Raw genomic sequence first — 19,404 nt, 5'->3', positions numbered from 1 at the left:
GTGGCGAGGGGGAAATCAACAACTTTTTTTGCAAAAGCTTAAGACTATATTGGGCCAGAATGGTAACCTTCTGTAGAATCACTAAGATATTGGGATTGGGGGGAGGTTGACCTTACTGAGTTGCCTACAAATCTTTGCATAATGTGGGAGTGGATAGTAAGGATGAGACATTGAACCCAAATGCATAGCTCCTTTGGGCTGATAGGAAAAGGAATCCCTAGTCCTATTAAGGGTTGGCCTTCCTGTGCTGCTTTCCTGCTCTACCTGCATAGCTATATAAAATCTTGGGGCCAAAGGCAAAGACTCATAGTGAGCATTGCTTGAAGCAGCATTAAATTAGCTGTGAATTTTCTCTAGCTCTAGCGGTAGGAATGTATGAGGAGAGAGGCTGCTTTCCTTGCAGACTCTAGCTCATCCCATCTCCCAAGCCCTATGGACATTGATCCTTGTCCAATATTCATGGAGGAAGGGAGACACTAACATGGAGGCAAAGCTCTCCTTTCTTCAAATGCTTGCTAATATCCATTACGTGTCAGGTGTATATGTGGACCGGTGCCGAAGATTTTTTCCCTCAATGGTATCTGTAGGACCAGCTTTAGTGCCCTCTGCAGTGGCATGTGTATGCGCCGATATAAGAGCACTGGCGGTCTCCCCTCCTCCTTCTCAGTTCCTTCTTACCACAGTAACGGTGCTGGAATGTCCTTGCCTCAGCAAGGCTTCTACTGGGTCTCAACTGTAGATTTAGTGTACCTAGCTTGTTACCTAAATTTAATTAGGTAGAGTTAGTAGTTAGTTAGTCCCGTGGGGACATAACCCCAGGGATGGGGCATATCCCAGTCCCTGGGCTTCAGACCATGTCCTTCATGTAAGAAGCCCATGCCCATGCATGACCCTCACTAGAGCTGCTTAAAGTGCCAGGGTGAGACTCACGTTCAAGGCAAGTGTAGGATCTGCAGAAACTTCAGACCACACACTAAAAAGTACCGGGACATCAGGTTAAGAGCACTCCTGGTGGAATCTGCTCTTAGACCGGCCTCCGAGCCTGGCCGCTCAAACTCTGCACCCAGTACATCAGCTTCTACTCGAAGTGCTCCGCCAGCTCGGAGTTCATCCAGACACTGGTCACCTTCCCTGGTGCTGAAGAAGCAACACAAGAAGCTGTATGCTAGAAGACAGCACTCCCTGGCCCTTGAGGAAGACAAACGGAGAACTGCACTGAGACCCACACTAGGCCGCTCATCCTCCCTGGAGCTTGAGTCAGCTATGGCCTCACCCCTCAGAGCTCCCAGTCCTCCCCAGGACCTGCCTCCAACTCCTGGCAGTGATAGGGGCACCCAGCACCTCGCGGTGCTGTCCAGACTCGAGGCCTTTCAAGCAGCCCAGGACTTGCTCTTGCTTCCAGTGCTGCCCACTTCTCAGGAGGAGAGACCTCCATGCCAAGACGCCCCTGCTGGGGCAGCCAGCCAAGTGTGGGTTCAGGGGCAACCCATGATGGGGGTCCTGCACAGATCTTCGACCCCTCATTGGTCACCGATGCCCCGACAGCAGTTGCCAGGACTCTGCCTTAGGTCCCCAGAGCACCGCCGGCAACAGCCAGACTCCTGGTACTGCTCCCTGGACTCTCAGTACCGATCCCCGGAGCCTTGATGTAGATCGCCAAGGTCCTGGCATCGATCCCTGGAGCCATGGCATCAGTCTCTGGAGCGACACTACTAGTCACCAGAGTTCCATCGTCAATCCCTAGATGCTCGGCGCTGATTAACAGAGTCCTGGCACTGCTGCCTGGTACCAGGACACTGCACCTACCAGTGCATTAAAGAGTTGGAGACGAGTTCAGCACCACCACAGTCTCCAGAAGAGGACCCCTCGGATTTAGAGGGAGAGGAGATCACCTTGCCCCGGAGTCAAGTGAACCCAGCCACAGCTGCAGGTTCCTTTTCGGGCCTACTTCTTGGCTTGTGGCCACTGACACAATGGCCCAGACCATGGCAGTTCTGGAACCCATGGGGATTCCCTCCTGCCCCAGGGTCACAGATGAAACAGAGATGCTCAGCGACTGTCACGCCTGCCCACACACTTGGATGAGGAACCAGAAGTGGTACCTCTGGAAGAGGCTATCCCAGCTGCAGAAGAACAGTTGTCCACTCCACCCTTACCTGCCTCATCATCATTTCCTGGTGAGGCAGTAGTGGGTCATTCTGCCATGGTACCATAGGATAACTTTAGATGCACCAGGAGCTACTCAAGGGTAGCCATGAATCTGGGCTTGGAAGCGGAGGAGCTGAAGGAGCCTGCTGATGAGCTCTTTGACATTTTGACAGCAGTAGCCCCTTCTAGAGTAGCCCTTCCCATTCATGAGGGAGTTGTCAAGCTTGTCAAAACTTTATGGCAAACCCCCTCTTTTCTGCTATCTACATCTAAAAGGGCCAAGAGAAAACGTTATGTGCCTGCCAAGGGGTTTGAATATCTGTACTCTCACCCGTCATTGCTGGTGGTGTCAGCTCAACCCCCAAAAACAAAGATGGAAAGAAGCTGGATCTCTTTGGCAGAAAGATTTGTTCAATTGCTAGCTTCCAGCTCTGCATATCGAACCAGCAAGCCGTGCTGGGGAGATATGACTATATGTGGCATTCCATGGCCAAATTCGCCAACTCCTTTCCCCAGGAGTCTAAGCTATTTTGGAGGAGAGCGAGTCAGTCGCCTGAGCTTCCCTCCCGGCAGCCTCTGACATGGCCAACTCAGCAGCCAAAACAATGGTGTCAGCTGTCTCTGTGCGGATAGCCTCATGGCTACAGTTATCCAGCCTATCTGTGGAGGCCCAGCAGTCCTCCCCTTTGGTGTGGTGCTGTTCTCTGACCAAATGGATACCAGTCTGCATGGCCTAAGGGATTCCAAGGCCACATTCCACTCCTTAGGCCTGTACACTCCATCTGATTCCAGGAAGCATTTCAGGCCCCAGAAACTCTAGTGGTTCACTGGTCAGCCCTACAGGAAGAAGAGCAAGGGCTATATAAGCACCATCAAGGTAAACCCCCTGCTGGCACTTCCCATTCGGGCTCAAGCTGCTACACACCAGGCGGCAGGCAGGCCTTTTGAGGGTGCACCCGGGGGCAGCCCAGCAGACTTAACCCAGGATCCAATCCTCCCTTTCTTTTCAAACCGCCTTTCACCCTACCTTCCAGCATGGGTGCCTATAACGTTAGACAAGTGAGTGCTAAGCACCATTGCAGTGGGGTACATCCTTCTGTTTATTTCGATCTCTCCTTCCAGCCCCCATCACCGTCCCTCTTCAGGGACCCTTCTCATGAGCAGCTTCTCGTCCAGGAGGTGCAAACTGTCTTATGGGTAGGGGCTGTAGAGGAAGTTCCCTTACATCTGAGAGGAAAATGGTTCTACTGTCCTGTTACTTTCTAATCCCAAAAGCAGCCTGTGGCCCATATTGGACCTACGTCGCATCAACAAATACCTCAAGGAGTTGAGGTTCTGTATGGTCACCGTGTCCTCCATCATCCCCTCCCTAGAGATTGGTAAGCCACCTTCGACTTGAGGGGCGCATACTTCCATTTTCCATGACTACAGGTGGTTTTTACAGTTTGGGGGCGGGGAACAACCACTACCAATTCATGGCACTCCCATTTGGCCTATCAACAGGACCAAGGGTGTTGACAAAATGTCTGGCAGTAGTCGCGGCCTTCCTCTGATGTTGGGGTATACAAAGTTAACCTTATCTCGATGAATGGCTCATCAAGGGTCACTTGAAAGCTCAAGTCCGGCACAGTATCACGGTACTATGGGCCACCTGCCAAGAACTGGGTCTGTTGATAAACTAACAAATATACATTAGTACTGGCGCAAAGGATAGAGCTCTTTGGGGCTGTCCTGGACTCTATCCGGGCCAGAGCATTTCTACCTGAAGCTAGAGTTCAAACCGTGTCAGACCTGATCACCCAGGTCATAGCTCACCCCCTCATCATAGTGAGAGTTTACCTCAGACTGCTGGGTCACATGGCAACGTGTAACTACATGGTACAATACGCAAGACTGCACTTCAGACTCCTTCAAAAGTAGCTAGCATCTGTTTACACCCTGACAAGACACAGCCTGGACATGATCTTTACAATCCCGCCTCGAGTACTTGCCTCTTTGCATGGTGGACAAATCCTACCCATGTAGTAAGAAGAATTCCCTTTGCAGCTCTCTGCCCAATGCTCTCAGATGCCTTGGACCTCAGGTGGGGAGCCCACCTTGGCTTCCTCAGGACCCAAGGCTTCTGGTTCACAGAGGAGCTACCATTACACACAAATGCCAGAGAGCTCAAGGCAATCTGTGTAGTCTGCGAAGTGTTCCTTCTCCAGAGGTCGGGGAAGATAATACATGTGTTGACAGGCAATACGACACTAATGTATTATGTCATCAAGCAAGGGGGAGCGAGATCCATAGCCCATTGCCAAGAGGCAGTCCTTCTGTGGGACTTCTGCATGGAACATGCAATCTACCTTGAAGCCTTATACGTCCTGGGGATCCAAGAACACATTGGCAGATCACCTCAGTAGGTCCTTATCTTCTTGCCATGAGCGGTCCCCGCACCTGGGAGGTAGTCAAGGTTATCTTCCAGAGGTGGGGAACTTCCCAGATGGACATATTCACAACCAGACAGGAAATGTCACTGTTTCTGTTCCCTACAAGGACCTGACTGTGGCTTGCTTCCCGACGCATTCCTTTTGCAGTGGTCGGGAGGCCCGAGGTATGCCTTTCCGCTGATCCCTCTCATCTACAAAGTCCTCATAAAGATCAAGAGGGACAAAGCATGGGTCATAATGATTGATCTGGCATGGCCCTGTCAACGCTGGTTCGCATGTTGCTGGACCTGGAGATGGCAACCCCTTGGACACTCCTGGACCGTCCAGATGTGATTTCACATCCGAACCTCGCCTCCTTACATCTGATGGCGTGGATGCTGCATGGTTAAGCCCTGAGGAGCAGGCTTGCTCCATTAAGGTTCAGAAAGTCTTGCTGGAAAGTAGAAAACCCTTTACTAGAGAAATTTTACCTGGTGAAGTGGAAAAGCTTCTCCTGTTGGGTGGCAGAACGAAACCTCTCCTCAACCCAGGTTACCATTACACTCCATTCTGAAGTACTTACTCCACTCAAAACATCAAGGCCTAGTGTTATAAATCAATCAGGGTACACGTGGTGGCCATCTTGGCCTTTGGCTTGCATATCCAGGGCAGATTCCCGAAAGGCTTGGAAAGACTCTTTCTGCAGGTCAGAGACCCAATCTCCCCCCTCGCCCAAATGAGACCTCAACCTAGGTTTTTTCCAGACTCACTGGGCCTCCTTTGAGCCCATGGCATCCTGTTTGCTTCTTCTCTTGTTGTGGAAAGTTGCCTTTCTGATGACAATTACATTGACAAGGCAAGTTTCCAAAATCAGGGCTCTAACGTTGGAACATCCCTATACTGTGTTTTACAAAGAGAAAAGTTCAGCTGTGCCCTCATCCTGCATTTCTACCAAAGGTGATATCGCAGTTTCATGTTAACAAGGACATTTTCCTGCCAGTCTTTTTTTCAAAACTTCACAGCTTTAGCAAAGAGAGATGCTTGTGCATTTTGGATGAGGAAGGCGAGCACGAGCCTTCTATATCAAAAGAACTAAGCCCTTCAGGAAAGCCATTCATCTCTTCGTGGTCACTGAGTAAATGAAGGTTTGGCCAGTCTCATCATAGAGGTTTTCCTCCTGGAACACCGCCTGCATCTAAACTTATTACGAGCAGGCAAAGATTGCACTTCCTGCCACTCTGACAGCCCATTCAACAAGAATACAGGCTTCATCAGCGGCTTTCTTAGCCCAGGTTCTAGTACAGGACATGTACAGGGCCACAACTTGTTCTGTGTGTCATCGGTCTACTGTGCCCATCCAAATGGTATATGGACCGTCCTTCAGCTCATGGAAGGGCCATTGCTTGTAAAGAATAGTTGATTTGTTCGGAGAGCTTTTTACTGTGGTACACTTCCATATTTTCACTCCTCAAAAATGTTCAATTTGTCCTACCAAACTAAATGATCCTATTGGGCATTAAAAGAGGGATTATTTACTCACTGGCTTGTTCTTTGAAAACTGTGTATAGTTAAAATGGATGCTTTACTGCTGTCCTGAAATAGCCTGTGGTAATGTACTAGTATGACATTTGCCCAGAACAAAATATTTTGTTAAACTTTTTAAAAATAAAAGCTTATCCCACTATTAGCTGAATGGTTCCCCTCCCCTCTTCCCCTGTGGTCTGAAACGGAGGGTCAGAACAAAAGCAGCAGATATCAGACCAAATGACTGACTTTGACAGTGCTAGTGTATTCTGTGTTGAGACCACTATTCTTGACAATCTTAACTCCTCTAGTTTTCAAACAAAAACTTTCATTAAACCAGAAATTTCTGCACCACTACTGGCTGAAGTTTGGTGCAAATGAAAATAAAATCACATGCGTGTTATGGATACTTCCTGGGAGAATTCTTTTACTAGATGAAAAAGATGAACAGAGTCATGAAAAATATAACGACTGTTCCTAAGGGAATTAAAATGTTCTTTGCCCAAACTACAGACAGGCCATCACAGATAAAGTGGCATTGGTATTAATTTTAAACTTGTTTGTTGTTGGCTACAAAATAACATCCCAGACACACCAATATGAGTGTTTCTGGTGGGAATTTTCAAAATGCAATGTAGTTGTAGCCATGTCAGTCCAGGGTATTAGAGAGATAAGGTGGATACCACAGATATGTTACTTTGTGATAAGCAGGCCATACTCCACTGAAATTATACTTAGTGGGATGCTGGACTTTTTGGTGAGAGCAATTAGAAACCAAATTGATTAAAAGGTGTTGGCTTTTCCTCTTAGCATCCTTTTGGAGGAAAGCATAGAGAAGATATTGGAAATATATCCCAGATTGACCCACAGACATTTATCCCAAGTACTTTTTATGTGGCTGCCATTCAAATCTCTTTGGAGGCAGGTCAGGCCTGTACTGAAGTTTGACATCCAAAGAATGAATATTTCCAAAACAGTGGCTGTAGGAAGCAACAGGGCTAATGAAGCAATAACCAATACAGGGCTGCTGCTAGTGGATATCTGTTAAGGGCAAATGCCATGGTAATAAACTCCCACTGCATTACCCACAGGTTAGTTGTGAGTTCCTAGGCAGCTGACTCAGTTCCTTATTTGAAAGAACACCCTAAATTACTATGGCTGGTCTATTCTATTGTTTTTAAATCCTCTCCCAAACATTGTGATAAACTGAAAGATATATTCAGGATTGAATATGAGCATTATCACCGAAAACAAAGGAATTTACTTATACAAAGTGAAGGACGATCATAAAGTACAACTCAAACTGTATTTAAAACTCAGTTTTGTACTTTTTTTTTACTTGGAGACTTGTGCCAAAAACAATGGCTTTGCACAGAAATTGTCCCAACTAAATAATCAAGGAACAACCCTGTGTTTATAGATGTCTTGCCATTTGTTATAGAGCTATGCTTGTATTTCCCAGGCATCCTCTTGGTATGGCAATTGTATAGGTGTCAAAAAGCATTGCATGTCATCTCTGGAGCAAATTAAACATGGAAGCGATTATCTTGAGGTTGGAAGAGCTGTCAAACTTAGATGGAGAGGTCAGTATTTAGCTGAAGATTGATGGAAGCAAAGACAGAGCTGATTTTCAAAGATATAAGGGAAGAGAGAGAGCTTCCAATCCACAAAGATTCAATTATATCATTAATAAAGTTCATATGTTAAAACATATTAACAATATACAACTAAGCAGTTTTGCCCAACTTAAATGGGTCCTAATACTGCATTTGATGTTACATAATTTGATGTTACATAAATGAGGATCATAAAAATATGAAAACAGATAATGCTTTTTCTGAAATAAAATAATTACCTATCCTTGGCTTTAAACAAAAAAAACCCTTTCTTTATGGCAGTTCCTCTTTATTTCACAAAATGTACTTTGTGCCAGTGAATGGTGTTGTAGTGAATACAAAAACTTATACTGTGCCCTGTACAGAGTGGGTCTACACAGAAAATAAAACATGACAGTTATTTCTGCTGGAAATCAAGAAAAGGATCATTGCTTCGGAAGCTTGGGATTTTAATATAATTGCAGTGCAATTTCAATAAATTCAGTAAAGCTGATTTTTTTTGTTGACAGTTGAGCCATATGATTATTAAAAATTCTATTGGACTCCATCACTATCTCTAAGAATTACTTAATGTAAGTGTTCTCACCGATGATAGAATCTCAAAAATTCCTAAGTATATGAAAAACCTGTTTACTCAAATGTTTCAAATTCTGGACATTTCCAGATCTCTGCTTTTTTATAGGACCAAAAAGCAGAACTCATCATTGATTGCTAATTATTCAGATAATAAATAGCTAAATGGAGAACTTCGAACAGATAAAAAGAACATCACAGGAACAAAAGGCTTGTGTTAACGAAAGGCGTAGGGAAAAGGGAGAGACATTGATGCAGGTCGCATACCAAGCTTGGATTTTAATTGTATGTTTTCTTTAATAATAAAAAAATAATTATTCACTCCAGTACAATACAGCAGTTTCACCCAGATCAGAAGCACAAAGCTTAATAAAGCAAATCAGAACAATGCATAAAAAATGCAAAATTACTTCTTGTCCTCCAGTAAATTTGGTCCTAAATATGCTGATTTGCCCACAAATATTTACATTACAAAGTGTACCGATAATAGAACTTTAAACATGATACAAAACTCTTTTTAGTAAATATATTTAGCTGTTGGGCATTCTGCCTGCCTGCCTTGTGCACCCTAGAGAATTTAATTCAATAATCCCCTCTGTTTCTGTAAGACATAAAATGGGGACGTGGCATGGTGTGACATTCTAGAGAGGGCTATAAGCTCTTTGGGGCAAAGCCCTGTCTTCTTGTATTTGTCTTTATAGTGCTCAGTGTTAATCTGTGAACCAGTAGAAATAAGATGCTTACAGAGAAACCTAAAACTGTATTAAAATTTGCCTTATATATGAGGTTGTTTTGTTTGTTTTTTATGAATTCAGACCAGGTGCCTAGTTCACTCAACAGGCTCATGAATATTGCTTGCCTGCCAGTCTGTCTTAGACATTGCTATAGCTCTTTTCACTCTAGTCTCTCAACACTGAGTGCAAATCTTCCAGAGAGAGGTTTTGCTTTCAAATCATGCCAAATTCAGTTTAATAAGACTTCAGCATGAAATGTGGTAAAATTTGGCAGTTTCAAGTGAGTTTTGCTGTGAGACTATGAATTTGTTGAAACCCAGAACGCTAAGCCACATTTGGAGGAAGGATTGAAAGGATATTAAAAAGAATACAAGAAACTCAAGCCTCCTGCAAAGTGACACTACCAAGTCATAGAGCTCCAATTAATGCGCTAGCCCACCAGATTCCTGGTGCCAGTTTCTCCCTGGTGTAGCCCTATTAGAGTCAGTGGAGTCATAGCAGAGTTTTATCTGTCCTCCTGCGTACAAACTCTGCTGTGGGTCAGGGAAGTTTGGCTTTGCAACAACAACACACCCTGCTTAGTTCAAGCCATTGCTATAAAAACTTTCTTTTGAATGGTCACTTTTCTGCTCAGTTGAAAAATCTTGTGCTAATGGTGAGATGTTAACTGGGAAGTTCAGTTTGAAGTGTTTTTTTTCCCCAAGTATTTATATATGCCTAGCAACTGCGCAAGAAACAGGTATTCTAAGTTGGTGTAAAATCTATTCGGTACGTTGTAGATACGAGTGTTTATAAGTACACATATGCATCCGACGAAGTGGGTTTCTGCCCGTGAAAGCTTATGCCCAAATAAATGTGTTAGTCTTTAAGGTGCCACAGAACTCTCGCTGTTTTTATATATACATAGTTCAGTTCAGCAGCAGCAGCTCCTTATTTCCCAGCCCTGCTGATATCCTTGTAAACACATTCCCTACCCTTTCAAAGTTATTTTTGTCAGAAAAAGATAGCTGAGAATTAAACTGTTGTTATTTTAGCAATGCTATGAGTGACGGGTGAAAAACTAAGGCTTAGTGTAACCTTCTGTTTATTGTACAGTGGGCCAAATTTGGAACCAGCTGAGTACCTGTCCAACTCTTGCCACCTATCAAAGTATAGGATTTGCAGGTTCTGAGCAGATGCTTTGTACCATTTAGGCTTTTGTATAACAGACAATTAAGGCGCTTTGTTGCATGAATGCTTTTTGTTCTGTTTTTAAAACTATACCTACTTCTGCAGTATTCCTCTCACCGAGTGGGGTCACTGTAGTTAGGCAATCAAAAAAGACTGAAGTCCAGTGGAAAAGGATGACTTTCAAGATATAAAGCAGAAAATATCCTGATGAAACAAACTTACCATTAGTCTTGGCCCTAAATTGTGCTTTTTTTTGTGCTTGACAAGTCCACTCTTGGGGTCAGCCAGGAAAAGCAGTTCATCCCCAGCACTAGCTTCTATTGCCATCGTTATTGATGGGGAGGTATATCAGTGATTGGCGGAAAGTGACTAAACAGAGCCTGAAGATCTAGCTCCTCAGCTTTCCTCTAATCAAATAATTAGAAACCATACTGATCAGGATCTAGCAGTGCTACAAAACTTTTTAAAAATAAGCATCCACTCTTTGATCATCAAAGAGGAGATGTTGAACCCATCTCTTTTGCTGCTTAAGTCTGGTCAGGAGAGTTGGTTGCAGACCTGCCTTGCCTTCTCTGCTAGTCTGTAGATTTAGAATCTGCCGTGCTTTCTACTGTGATGTTATTTGCATGCATGCTCTGCACCCTGGTAGGCTCCGCAGCTTTTGTCTGCTGTGCTGGATTTGTTCTGAGTTTTTTTTATTGGCTTCTGTTACAAGCTGACCTTTCTGCTGAATAGGTCTGCCTCCTACAGAGCCAAGATCTATAACCTTCTAGGTCTCAGGCAGTCTAGAAGGCCCTTCATATTTTTCTGTTGAGACCTGAATGAAGCAAGAATATTTTGTGGCTTCCAGAACAAAGCATCAGAGTAAAATGAGATGTCATCAGAAAAGTTGAAAGCCTTTTCCACAAGATTACACAATTACCTTTCAAATAACTTTCCTCCTGCTACCTTCTTCGCATGGCATTGGAACAATTGCTGCAACGCAGGAGACAGATAATCCCATAAAGGCTCAGAAGCCCAATCTGTGAGATGCTGAGCATGCTCTTAATGCTGTGGATGTTGCAAGGGTGGAAGTTGCATTAGTCTCCAGTGGACCATTTCACCTATCTCCCTGCACTGTGGTATAGTTTAATTATTCCTCCCCCATCTTTGATAGATGGTTATCTAGCTTTGAGTATCTTCAGTGATAGAGAGCCCACAACTTCTCCTGACATCTGGTTCCACTGTTTAGCTATTCTTATAGCCCACTACTCCTTGGACATTATTTTGGCTACTTGGACTGAGTCACTGTTCTCTCTTTTTTTTTTTTTTTTTAAACAGTATCTTGTCACTTTACCCTTTTAGGGTTCTCACACTTGGCATAATATTTGATTTAAAAAAAATTGTTTAGGACTGATTGCACTGCATCGTTTCAGCTGTGTTAGAATAAGAAGTTTGGGGGAGGGGAAGCAGAGCCCTCAAAGCCATTGATCCTATCTTTATAACTTTGCCCTTTAGCTTGGAACAGATTACTTGCAGGGTGGTTCAGAATTGCACGGACAGAATCAGAAGGACCGAACTTTACATAAACCATTTATACCAAATGTTTGGTATGCTGGCAACATAAATCAACAAAAATATCCATTACAAATTCATCCCTTTATCAGTATTATCTTGATTGAACTGATCCCAACACGTGGGAATGTGAACCATACCTCAATAAGTCTAACCCTATGTAAATTAATTATTCAGGGCACGCACAACCTGGCCCCTGCAATATAGAGTAATTCTTCCCAGCGAACATCCAGGATTTTAACTTCAGTGGCAATAATAAATAGAAAAAGTCTCAGGTGATGCCAGTATTTTAAAGTAATTAATCATCTTCCCCCCCAATGCCCCCTCACTCCCCTGTTGGCTCTCTTTAATGAGGGATTTTCAGTAATAAATCTTTAATGATATATGTTAAGAGTCATTCATTAATTTAATCTTGGTCTGCCTTCTTTTTTTTTTTTTTTTTTTTTAATTCTTTTTATGCTGTAAATTATTAGTTTTGAACAGGAAATGTACATAAAATGTCTGTTTATAGAAAACTGAAAAGAATCTCTGAAAGATCATTTCTTGGTTTTTGAATGTCATGTTGTACATGTGCTAATAGAAATTGTTAATTAATACCAGTGGGGCTGTCAAGAGTAAACACTCTGAAGATGCTGTATTGCTGCACTATAAGAATTACAATATACCTTACAAAATAAAATGATATGTCTGTATCTAAGTTTGAGATGAACGAATGTTAATTTTGTTTCATAATATGAATAGCATAAAAATAATTACTTGGACAATAATCTTGGATGTTATAAATGCCTATGTGCTAAACAAAGTTGCATTTTCTACTGTTAAAATAGCAAGTTAATTCTCTGACCTAGAAGAGACAATGTATCTTTAAATAATTCTTGTTAGACCTGACCAGCCATCACATATATTCAATGTGACAGGGACAGATGTGACAGATCGGTTCTGACACACTTCCATACCACAAGTCAGTGGCTTGAGGTGACTCATGTCCTTCCTTTGATTCTGTCCCCTGCTGCAGGACAACACAACGATGCACGAATGAATCTTGCCATCGCTCTCACTGCTGCCAGGTATGGTGCTGCCACAGCCAATTACACTGAAGTGGTGCACTTGCTGAAGAAGACAGATCCAAAGAGCGGGAAGGAGTGTGTCTGCGGCGCACGATGCAGGGATGTTCTAACAGGTATGAGGATTGCAATCTAGGAGATATTTATAGTCTTGCCTAACTTTACCTAATAACTACTTTTATTGGTTGTGTGCCTCTAACTTATTCCGTACAATGAAACATGGCTTAACACTTCAAATATTTACGATCTGCAGCGCCTCATTCACTGGTGAAACTGAATCATTTCCCCAGTAGATTTTATCAGTTTTTTTATTAATAGAGTAAAACACAGCTACTTGGGGAAACAAAATGTGTTCGTTAAAGAAACACAGAATTAATAAAGTTTAAAAAAAAAAAAAGGCAGGGACATCTTAGATTTGGAAATATCAATTAACTGACAAAGAAGGGGTGTTTCCAGAATGCGGTGGTATCTCATTATTGTCAATCATCTTTAACATCTGTCAGGTTTTCATCCAAATCCTTATGCTTTGGCAGAGTAGACTAGGCTTTTACGTGCAAAGCCTTCTGTCAAGCAAAGCTGACATTGTAAAACGCTGTGTGCCATACAGTAGTAATACCATTTACTAAATTCAAGGTTTGAGACACATGTCACCACTTTTTTTTCAATGATCTGTTCTGAAATACAGTTCTTAATGACATAAAGGCAGGGAAAAAAGTCCAGCACACTCAATTTCATTTGTAAAGGCTCTTTTGATGAGTATCATTCTTTGTTTCATATTTGACATTAATTTAAAAAAAAACAAGAAATATTTGTTAACTTTTAATAATTCCAGCTGTTCGGGTCCTTTAGAATGGCACAATATACTTTACAATAGATTAAGTTCATAGATAAATTAATAATCCAGAGCATCAGTGAGCAGGGAAACAAATGGGGTATGTGATTGATGCAGTTTTCTTTCACAGGGCAGGAATTTGATGTCAAAGCCAAATGTGTTATCAATGCTACAGGACCTTTCACAGACTCTGTGCGCAAAATGGATGATCAGGAAGTATCAAACATCTGTCAGCCAAGTGCAGGCGTGCATATTGTGATGCCTGGTTATTACAGGTAACGATATTCAAAGCCTAGTCCATTTGTAACGCTCTCTATTTGTATCTATAATGAGTAAGGTGGTAGAGATACATTTGCAGCTTTTATGGTAGTGCTTGAATGCACACTTTGCTTTTTAAAGCAGGGATTCTGGCACTATACCTATTAAGAAAACAATTTTATCCTACTCAAAAACAGCCAAATTGTATACTATTTATTCAAGTCTTAATAAGGCAAACTCCCACTGAAGTTGAAGTATAGATTGCAGAATTGGGGGAGGGGAGGGTGTTTGGTGTCTTGTTTTGTTTTTTAAAGTGAATTCTAGAGTTGATTTCAGTGTGTGATTTTTTAGGAGCAAGCAATATATAAAACCTTTTTAGGGACATAAGGTTTGATAATATTCATTAATGCTAGATAAACTCTTTGCAATGGCTGGGACTGCCAATAAAATTGCCCTTTTAAGAGTATAGTTTTAACACAACTGGTGTCAGTTTATACAAATACAGCGTGCATTTAAAACAATAAATTAACCAGGACATCAACAGGGCAGGAACCTTTGGGTTCCTGGCCTGTTGCTTGGAGTGGGAAAGCAGCAATATGGCAAAGTTTATTTGGGAAATAGTGAGGAGTTGATTGGAAGAAATGGGAACAGAGAGGTAGTCCCTCTTTCGAAGGAATCATTAGGAGTCTAGTGGTGGGATCTGAGGTGGGAAGGAGTCTTTAATGGATCTGGGCTACATCTAGGACCAAGTTCTCTGCTGATGTAAATGGAATTGGCTCCATTGAAGTCAGTGGAAAGGCTCCCATTTACACTAGCAGAGAATTTTCCCTTACTCCAAATCCACCTGTGGATTTTGCTGCTGCTGTTTGTGGACACCAGTCCCATAAAATTGAGCTATTTTTATCTGCATTGAGAATTCTCTCTCCCACTTCTGGGACTGTTGCCTCAGTTCAATGAATTCTGGAACCATCTAGAAAACAGCGGTGGTTGGAGCTGAGATCTGAGCATTTGGTGCAAAGGAATGTACTCCCAATCACTCCCAGTGCCTTTCCTACTGTGGTACTTAGCAAGCTCAGAATTACTGCTCACTTGAATTACACAGCTGTAGTGTTTCTCTCCCCATTTTTCTTGTCTAGTTTGTAGACTATCTGTAGTTGTAATATAAAAATATACTTGAAATGGACCTAAGTAATATAAACAATTCATTGCACAGCTCCAGCTATTTGCACCTTTATGTGGTTGCTAGCAAGTTACTGTCTACCTCGTTTTCTGATGCAAAGTTGATTGTGTGACAAGTGCCCATGCAAAAATTGCTCATGCTAGACCAGCAACAAACAGATGCTGTCGGTGCTTGGGAAAGGGACTTGCCAGAGCACTCACCTAGTTTTGCACTGATATGTTCTCTTTGAAGCAACCTTCTTTGCGGGCAGCAGCTCAAGTGCTTGCAAAGGCCTCTGCTAATACCAGATTTGTCTTCCCAGACAGAGTGCTGTGAAAAACTGAACCCATCAGGGTCACAATTGACTTGTTAAGAGCCAGTATTCTGACAAAGCATATTTAAAAATCAAAGGATGTGGATCTGCAGTTAGGACTCTTTTTACATGGTGTTCAGTTCCATTGTACTGCACCCTTACAAAGATCTAGCATGTCGCTGAGCACTCTGTTTGGGCAAAGTGGACAATTTCTTTCCACAAACCCAGTCCCATATTGGAAGAGAAGGCCTGCACTCCCTGTCCTGACCTCTTGGAAAGCAGTTCTCTGGATCATTTTGGGGCTGTACAGAGCCTTCCCCTTGGACTTCTTCAACTCTTTGGTTTTGCTATGGTGCCAGTTCATGCCTCTTACCCTATGAGTCTTATAAAATGAGACTCCTATTTCCCACATGTCTGAAGTCATCCGCATCATTATAGAAATCCACCCATTCATTAATCAGATGACAGTGCCAGGATCAGTTTAATATTGTGCATTTCTATATTGTCTTCCATCTGAGCACTGTAAACTGCTTCAATTTGATTTGGTGAAAGTGACCCACACATTCAGTCCAGATCAGACTCCGGATTAGAGCCCAGATCTCCTCACTCCAAGTTTTGTGTGTCATAACTACAAGGTTCTCTTTTTTTCTGTGTGTAAGTGCAAAAGCATATGAAGAGGATGCTTTCTAATGTCATGTGAGGAGCATGTGTATGAAGTCAGCTGCCTTTTTTTTTCCTTGAGAGATGGCGTGGGAGCAGAAGTTATTTTTTAAAAACATTTTTAACTTTCAGTTTTGTGTTCTCAGTCCAAGCTGGAACAGAAGATGATTTGATATGCACCAAAGATACAGCCTGTTTATTACATAATAATATTACGTAATAAACAGTGGTTTGAATCTGTGAAATGTAGAGATTTCCTTTATTCAATCCTGTTCCTCAGTGTGTGTCAATGTGTGGGCATTTTTTCCCTTGTAAAATAGTGTCTACCCGCACATACCCCCTCTATAATACCACTGTTTAGTTAAAATTACACAGATTTCACTCTAAGAAGGCCAAGGAACCGTCTCCATAAGAAAAAATATTCATGACATTTCATATTAATTATATACATAAATTAGCAACAAGTCTCCACTCTGAGTGTCGATTGAATGCTGCTTAATGGAGAAGATATGTCATTTCATTGCAACCACTTTCCTCATTGGAACCTCCTTTATAAAATTTTGGTGTAGGCTTGCACAAATGATTACTTCATTGTAATCGGGTAAAGTCCTTTTATGTCTAAATATAGATAAGGTTTGATTAATTTAATGTTAATACAATGCAGTTATTTCCTAGTAGAAACTTACATTTTGATACTCTTCATTAATAGTTCCTGTATTCCTCCCCTCATTAATTCTATTCTTAGTACGTAGCTCCTTACACAAGTAGCTACAGTATGTCTCTCTCACTCTCCCTTATGTATGTGTATCATGCTTAAGCGTCACTGTTTTTTCTGCTCTTATTGTCTGTGGAGATGCAGACAGGATTTAAACTACGTATGTTGTGTGGGCCATGGCCACCTCCTGTCTGGAACTGTCTGTTTGCTTATATATTGAGTTCCCTTACAAATTCAAATTATAATTTTCTTTTCTTGTCACAGATGGCCCCCCACAGTCCCCAAAAAGGCCATTAGTTATTCCCAGCTCCCACCTAAATTTCATTTTAACTTAAATTTACCATATATCAAATCCAAGCACCACTAAACTTATTAAAATTCATAGTCATCCATTTTTTGTTTAATTACATTTATGCTATTTTACTCCACTACCTCAACTGGAAGTATATTCTACGTATCTGTTCGTTTCACTCTATCGGTAATATACCATCTTAACTTTTTACATGTATTGTCTCTTGATTTAAAACCTAATCCTTCTAGAGCCTGGAGAGAATAGATCTGGTTTGTCCAGTGACCGCAAATAAATCACAAGACTTAATTTTATAACCTTTAGCTAGTATAATTACTTCATATTTTAGCGGTCTTCTCTTAAAACTAAATAACCCCAGATTTATTATTCTTTGCTAACTTGAATAGAGGGGCTTTCATATGAACATCTGTTCCATATATGCTCACTCTCCAACTTAACTGTCTTGTTCTGTGCATAAAGTAACCAAAACTCAACACTACATGCCAATCCATTGAATCAAGATATACTCTGGGAATGATTTTGAGCAGGTTCTACGGCCTATCTTGTACAAGAGATCAGACTAGATATTCGCAGTGGTCCCTACTGGCCTTGGAATCTATGAATGGTTTATAAAGAAACTGCAAGATATTCTTAGATTTAGAGGCCTTGTTGATACAGGGAAATATATTAATAGTCTTTTTTTACTTCAGCTGCACAGTGAATCAGGTATTTAAATATTATTTCCATTGACAAACCCAGACCCATTTTGCACCCTCTTGTATTATCCTAGTGCTATTTAAACTTTACTTAATTTTTGCATTTTGTACTTGTTACTTTATATTCACATGTTAAATTGTATATACTGCGCCTCTGCACATTTGCTTAATCTATCAAGATTATCCTGTTAAACTTGTGCATTATTATTTTTGTTTGTATTTTGCTAGTAACTACAGCTTACTAAATACTGTCCACTCATACAGGAAGGTACAATTGCTGCTCTGAAGAGCATAATATTTAAGAAGGCAAGCAACAGATAAAAAGTACTGTACATTCAGTATTTTAAACAATAAATACTAACTGCTTCCTTCTGCCCCTCCACTTAGCCATCAGCTGACAGGGTTTTTTTGTAGGCATTATGGTCTTTGGGAATCTGAAGTAGGAGAAGGTAGTGCTATGAATTGTTTAAAAAAGCATGTTCCAGCATAGTGCGAAGTGTGGAAGAGGACTGCAAAAGAAACAGCCAAATGGGTCAGGTCAAGGCTAGCATAATTGACCACATGTATTGGATATGGGGCTATGAGATAGGAGAAGTGAATAAGCAAGTTGGGGCTGGGTTATGAATTCTTGATGCTTGAATTTCAGGTGGTGGAGAAGGGAGTATAAGGATTCAAAGAAGATTCTGCATGCCTCTGGGTCTTTCCCACTCCCTCTGTTACTCTTCGTTCTCTTCAAATCCTGTCCATCAGCTCAACAGTGACAATGGAGCAAATGAAGTCTTTTTTTTTTCTACTATTATCTCTTGTTCCAACTTCTTTTATATTTAATCGTTTTTGTTCTCTGTCATTCTTCATTGTGTGTATCCAATGCGTCCTCAGTCTTCCTCTGTTTCTAGTTCCTTGCACTCTGATATGTATCACCATATATAGTTTTCTTTCTGGATCCATTCTTGACATATGTCCACATCACCTGGTGTTTCTTGAATCTTTGTTAGTATTATGCAAATGCAGTGATCTAACCCAGATTTTTAAAGAGTATTGGTCCCAGTTTCCACAAAGGATACAAATCTTGTAAACCAAACTCTGTGCTAGTTGTTATTTCTAACCCGTTCTTTACCCGTCTTAACGATCTATTACCCAAACCACATTTACAACTTTATTAATTAATTAATCACCTGAAACTTTTTTGAAAGTTTTCTGAATATTCTGATACTGTATGTTAAACCTCTAGGTTCCCCTTCACTCTAAATCAATAGTGGTTTTTTTTTTATTTTAAAAATTGATCTGTTGTCTGATTTGATTTACCTTTCACAGATCCATATTGACTCGCACCTGTTAAACTGTACTTCTCCAAATGTATCTTTAAGCTGTCTCTAAATATCTCAAAAACATTCAGTGGCAGTAACCCATGTCTTACCAGTTCTTTGTCTAGGTTTATCTTATCCCACTACTTGCTAAACCCTGTTTTGTTAAATTGTTTCCTTCCATCTGTTCTCCTTAGGATCTGCAAATGCATCCTCCATGGAGGTGTTTCATTATCAGATGCAGATTCATAAGAAAAAAACAATGTCATTTCTCTCTGTTCTTCAGCGTTAAGTCTTTATTTTGCCATCCCAATGAAAGCCCCTTATCCCACCCAGCTCTTGTGTTTTGGTTGTAAAGAATCTT

The 19,404-nt window shown here is 41.6% G+C and overlaps 1 protein-coding gene across 3 annotated transcripts in view; it reads left to right on the top strand.

The window, feature by feature from the left end:
* GPD2 (glycerol-3-phosphate dehydrogenase 2) overlaps positions 1-19,404 on the top strand; it is a 129,738-nt gene that overhangs the window by 76,680 nt on the left and 33,654 nt on the right. For all 3 annotated transcript variants that reach the window (XM_067549426.1, XM_067549424.1, XM_067549425.1), the window contains exons 7-8: positions 12,746-12,910; positions 13,757-13,901. In XM_067549426.1, coding sequence (XP_067405527.1) covers positions 12,746-12,910; positions 13,757-13,901 — 310 coding nt within the window. The remainder of the gene's footprint in view (positions 1-12,745; positions 12,911-13,756; positions 13,902-19,404) is intronic.

The sequence above is a fragment of the Emydura macquarii genome, unplaced genomic scaffold, assembly GCF_026122565.2.
Source record: "Emydura macquarii macquarii isolate MOO-44397 ecotype Brisbane River unplaced genomic scaffold, CSIRO-AGI_Emac_v2 contig_1253, whole genome shotgun sequence".
Classification (NCBI taxonomy): domain Eukaryota; kingdom Metazoa; phylum Chordata; order Testudines; family Chelidae; genus Emydura; species Emydura macquarii.
The sequence above is the reverse complement of the archived record's forward strand: the minus strand, read 5'-3'. Positions and strand labels throughout refer to the sequence as shown.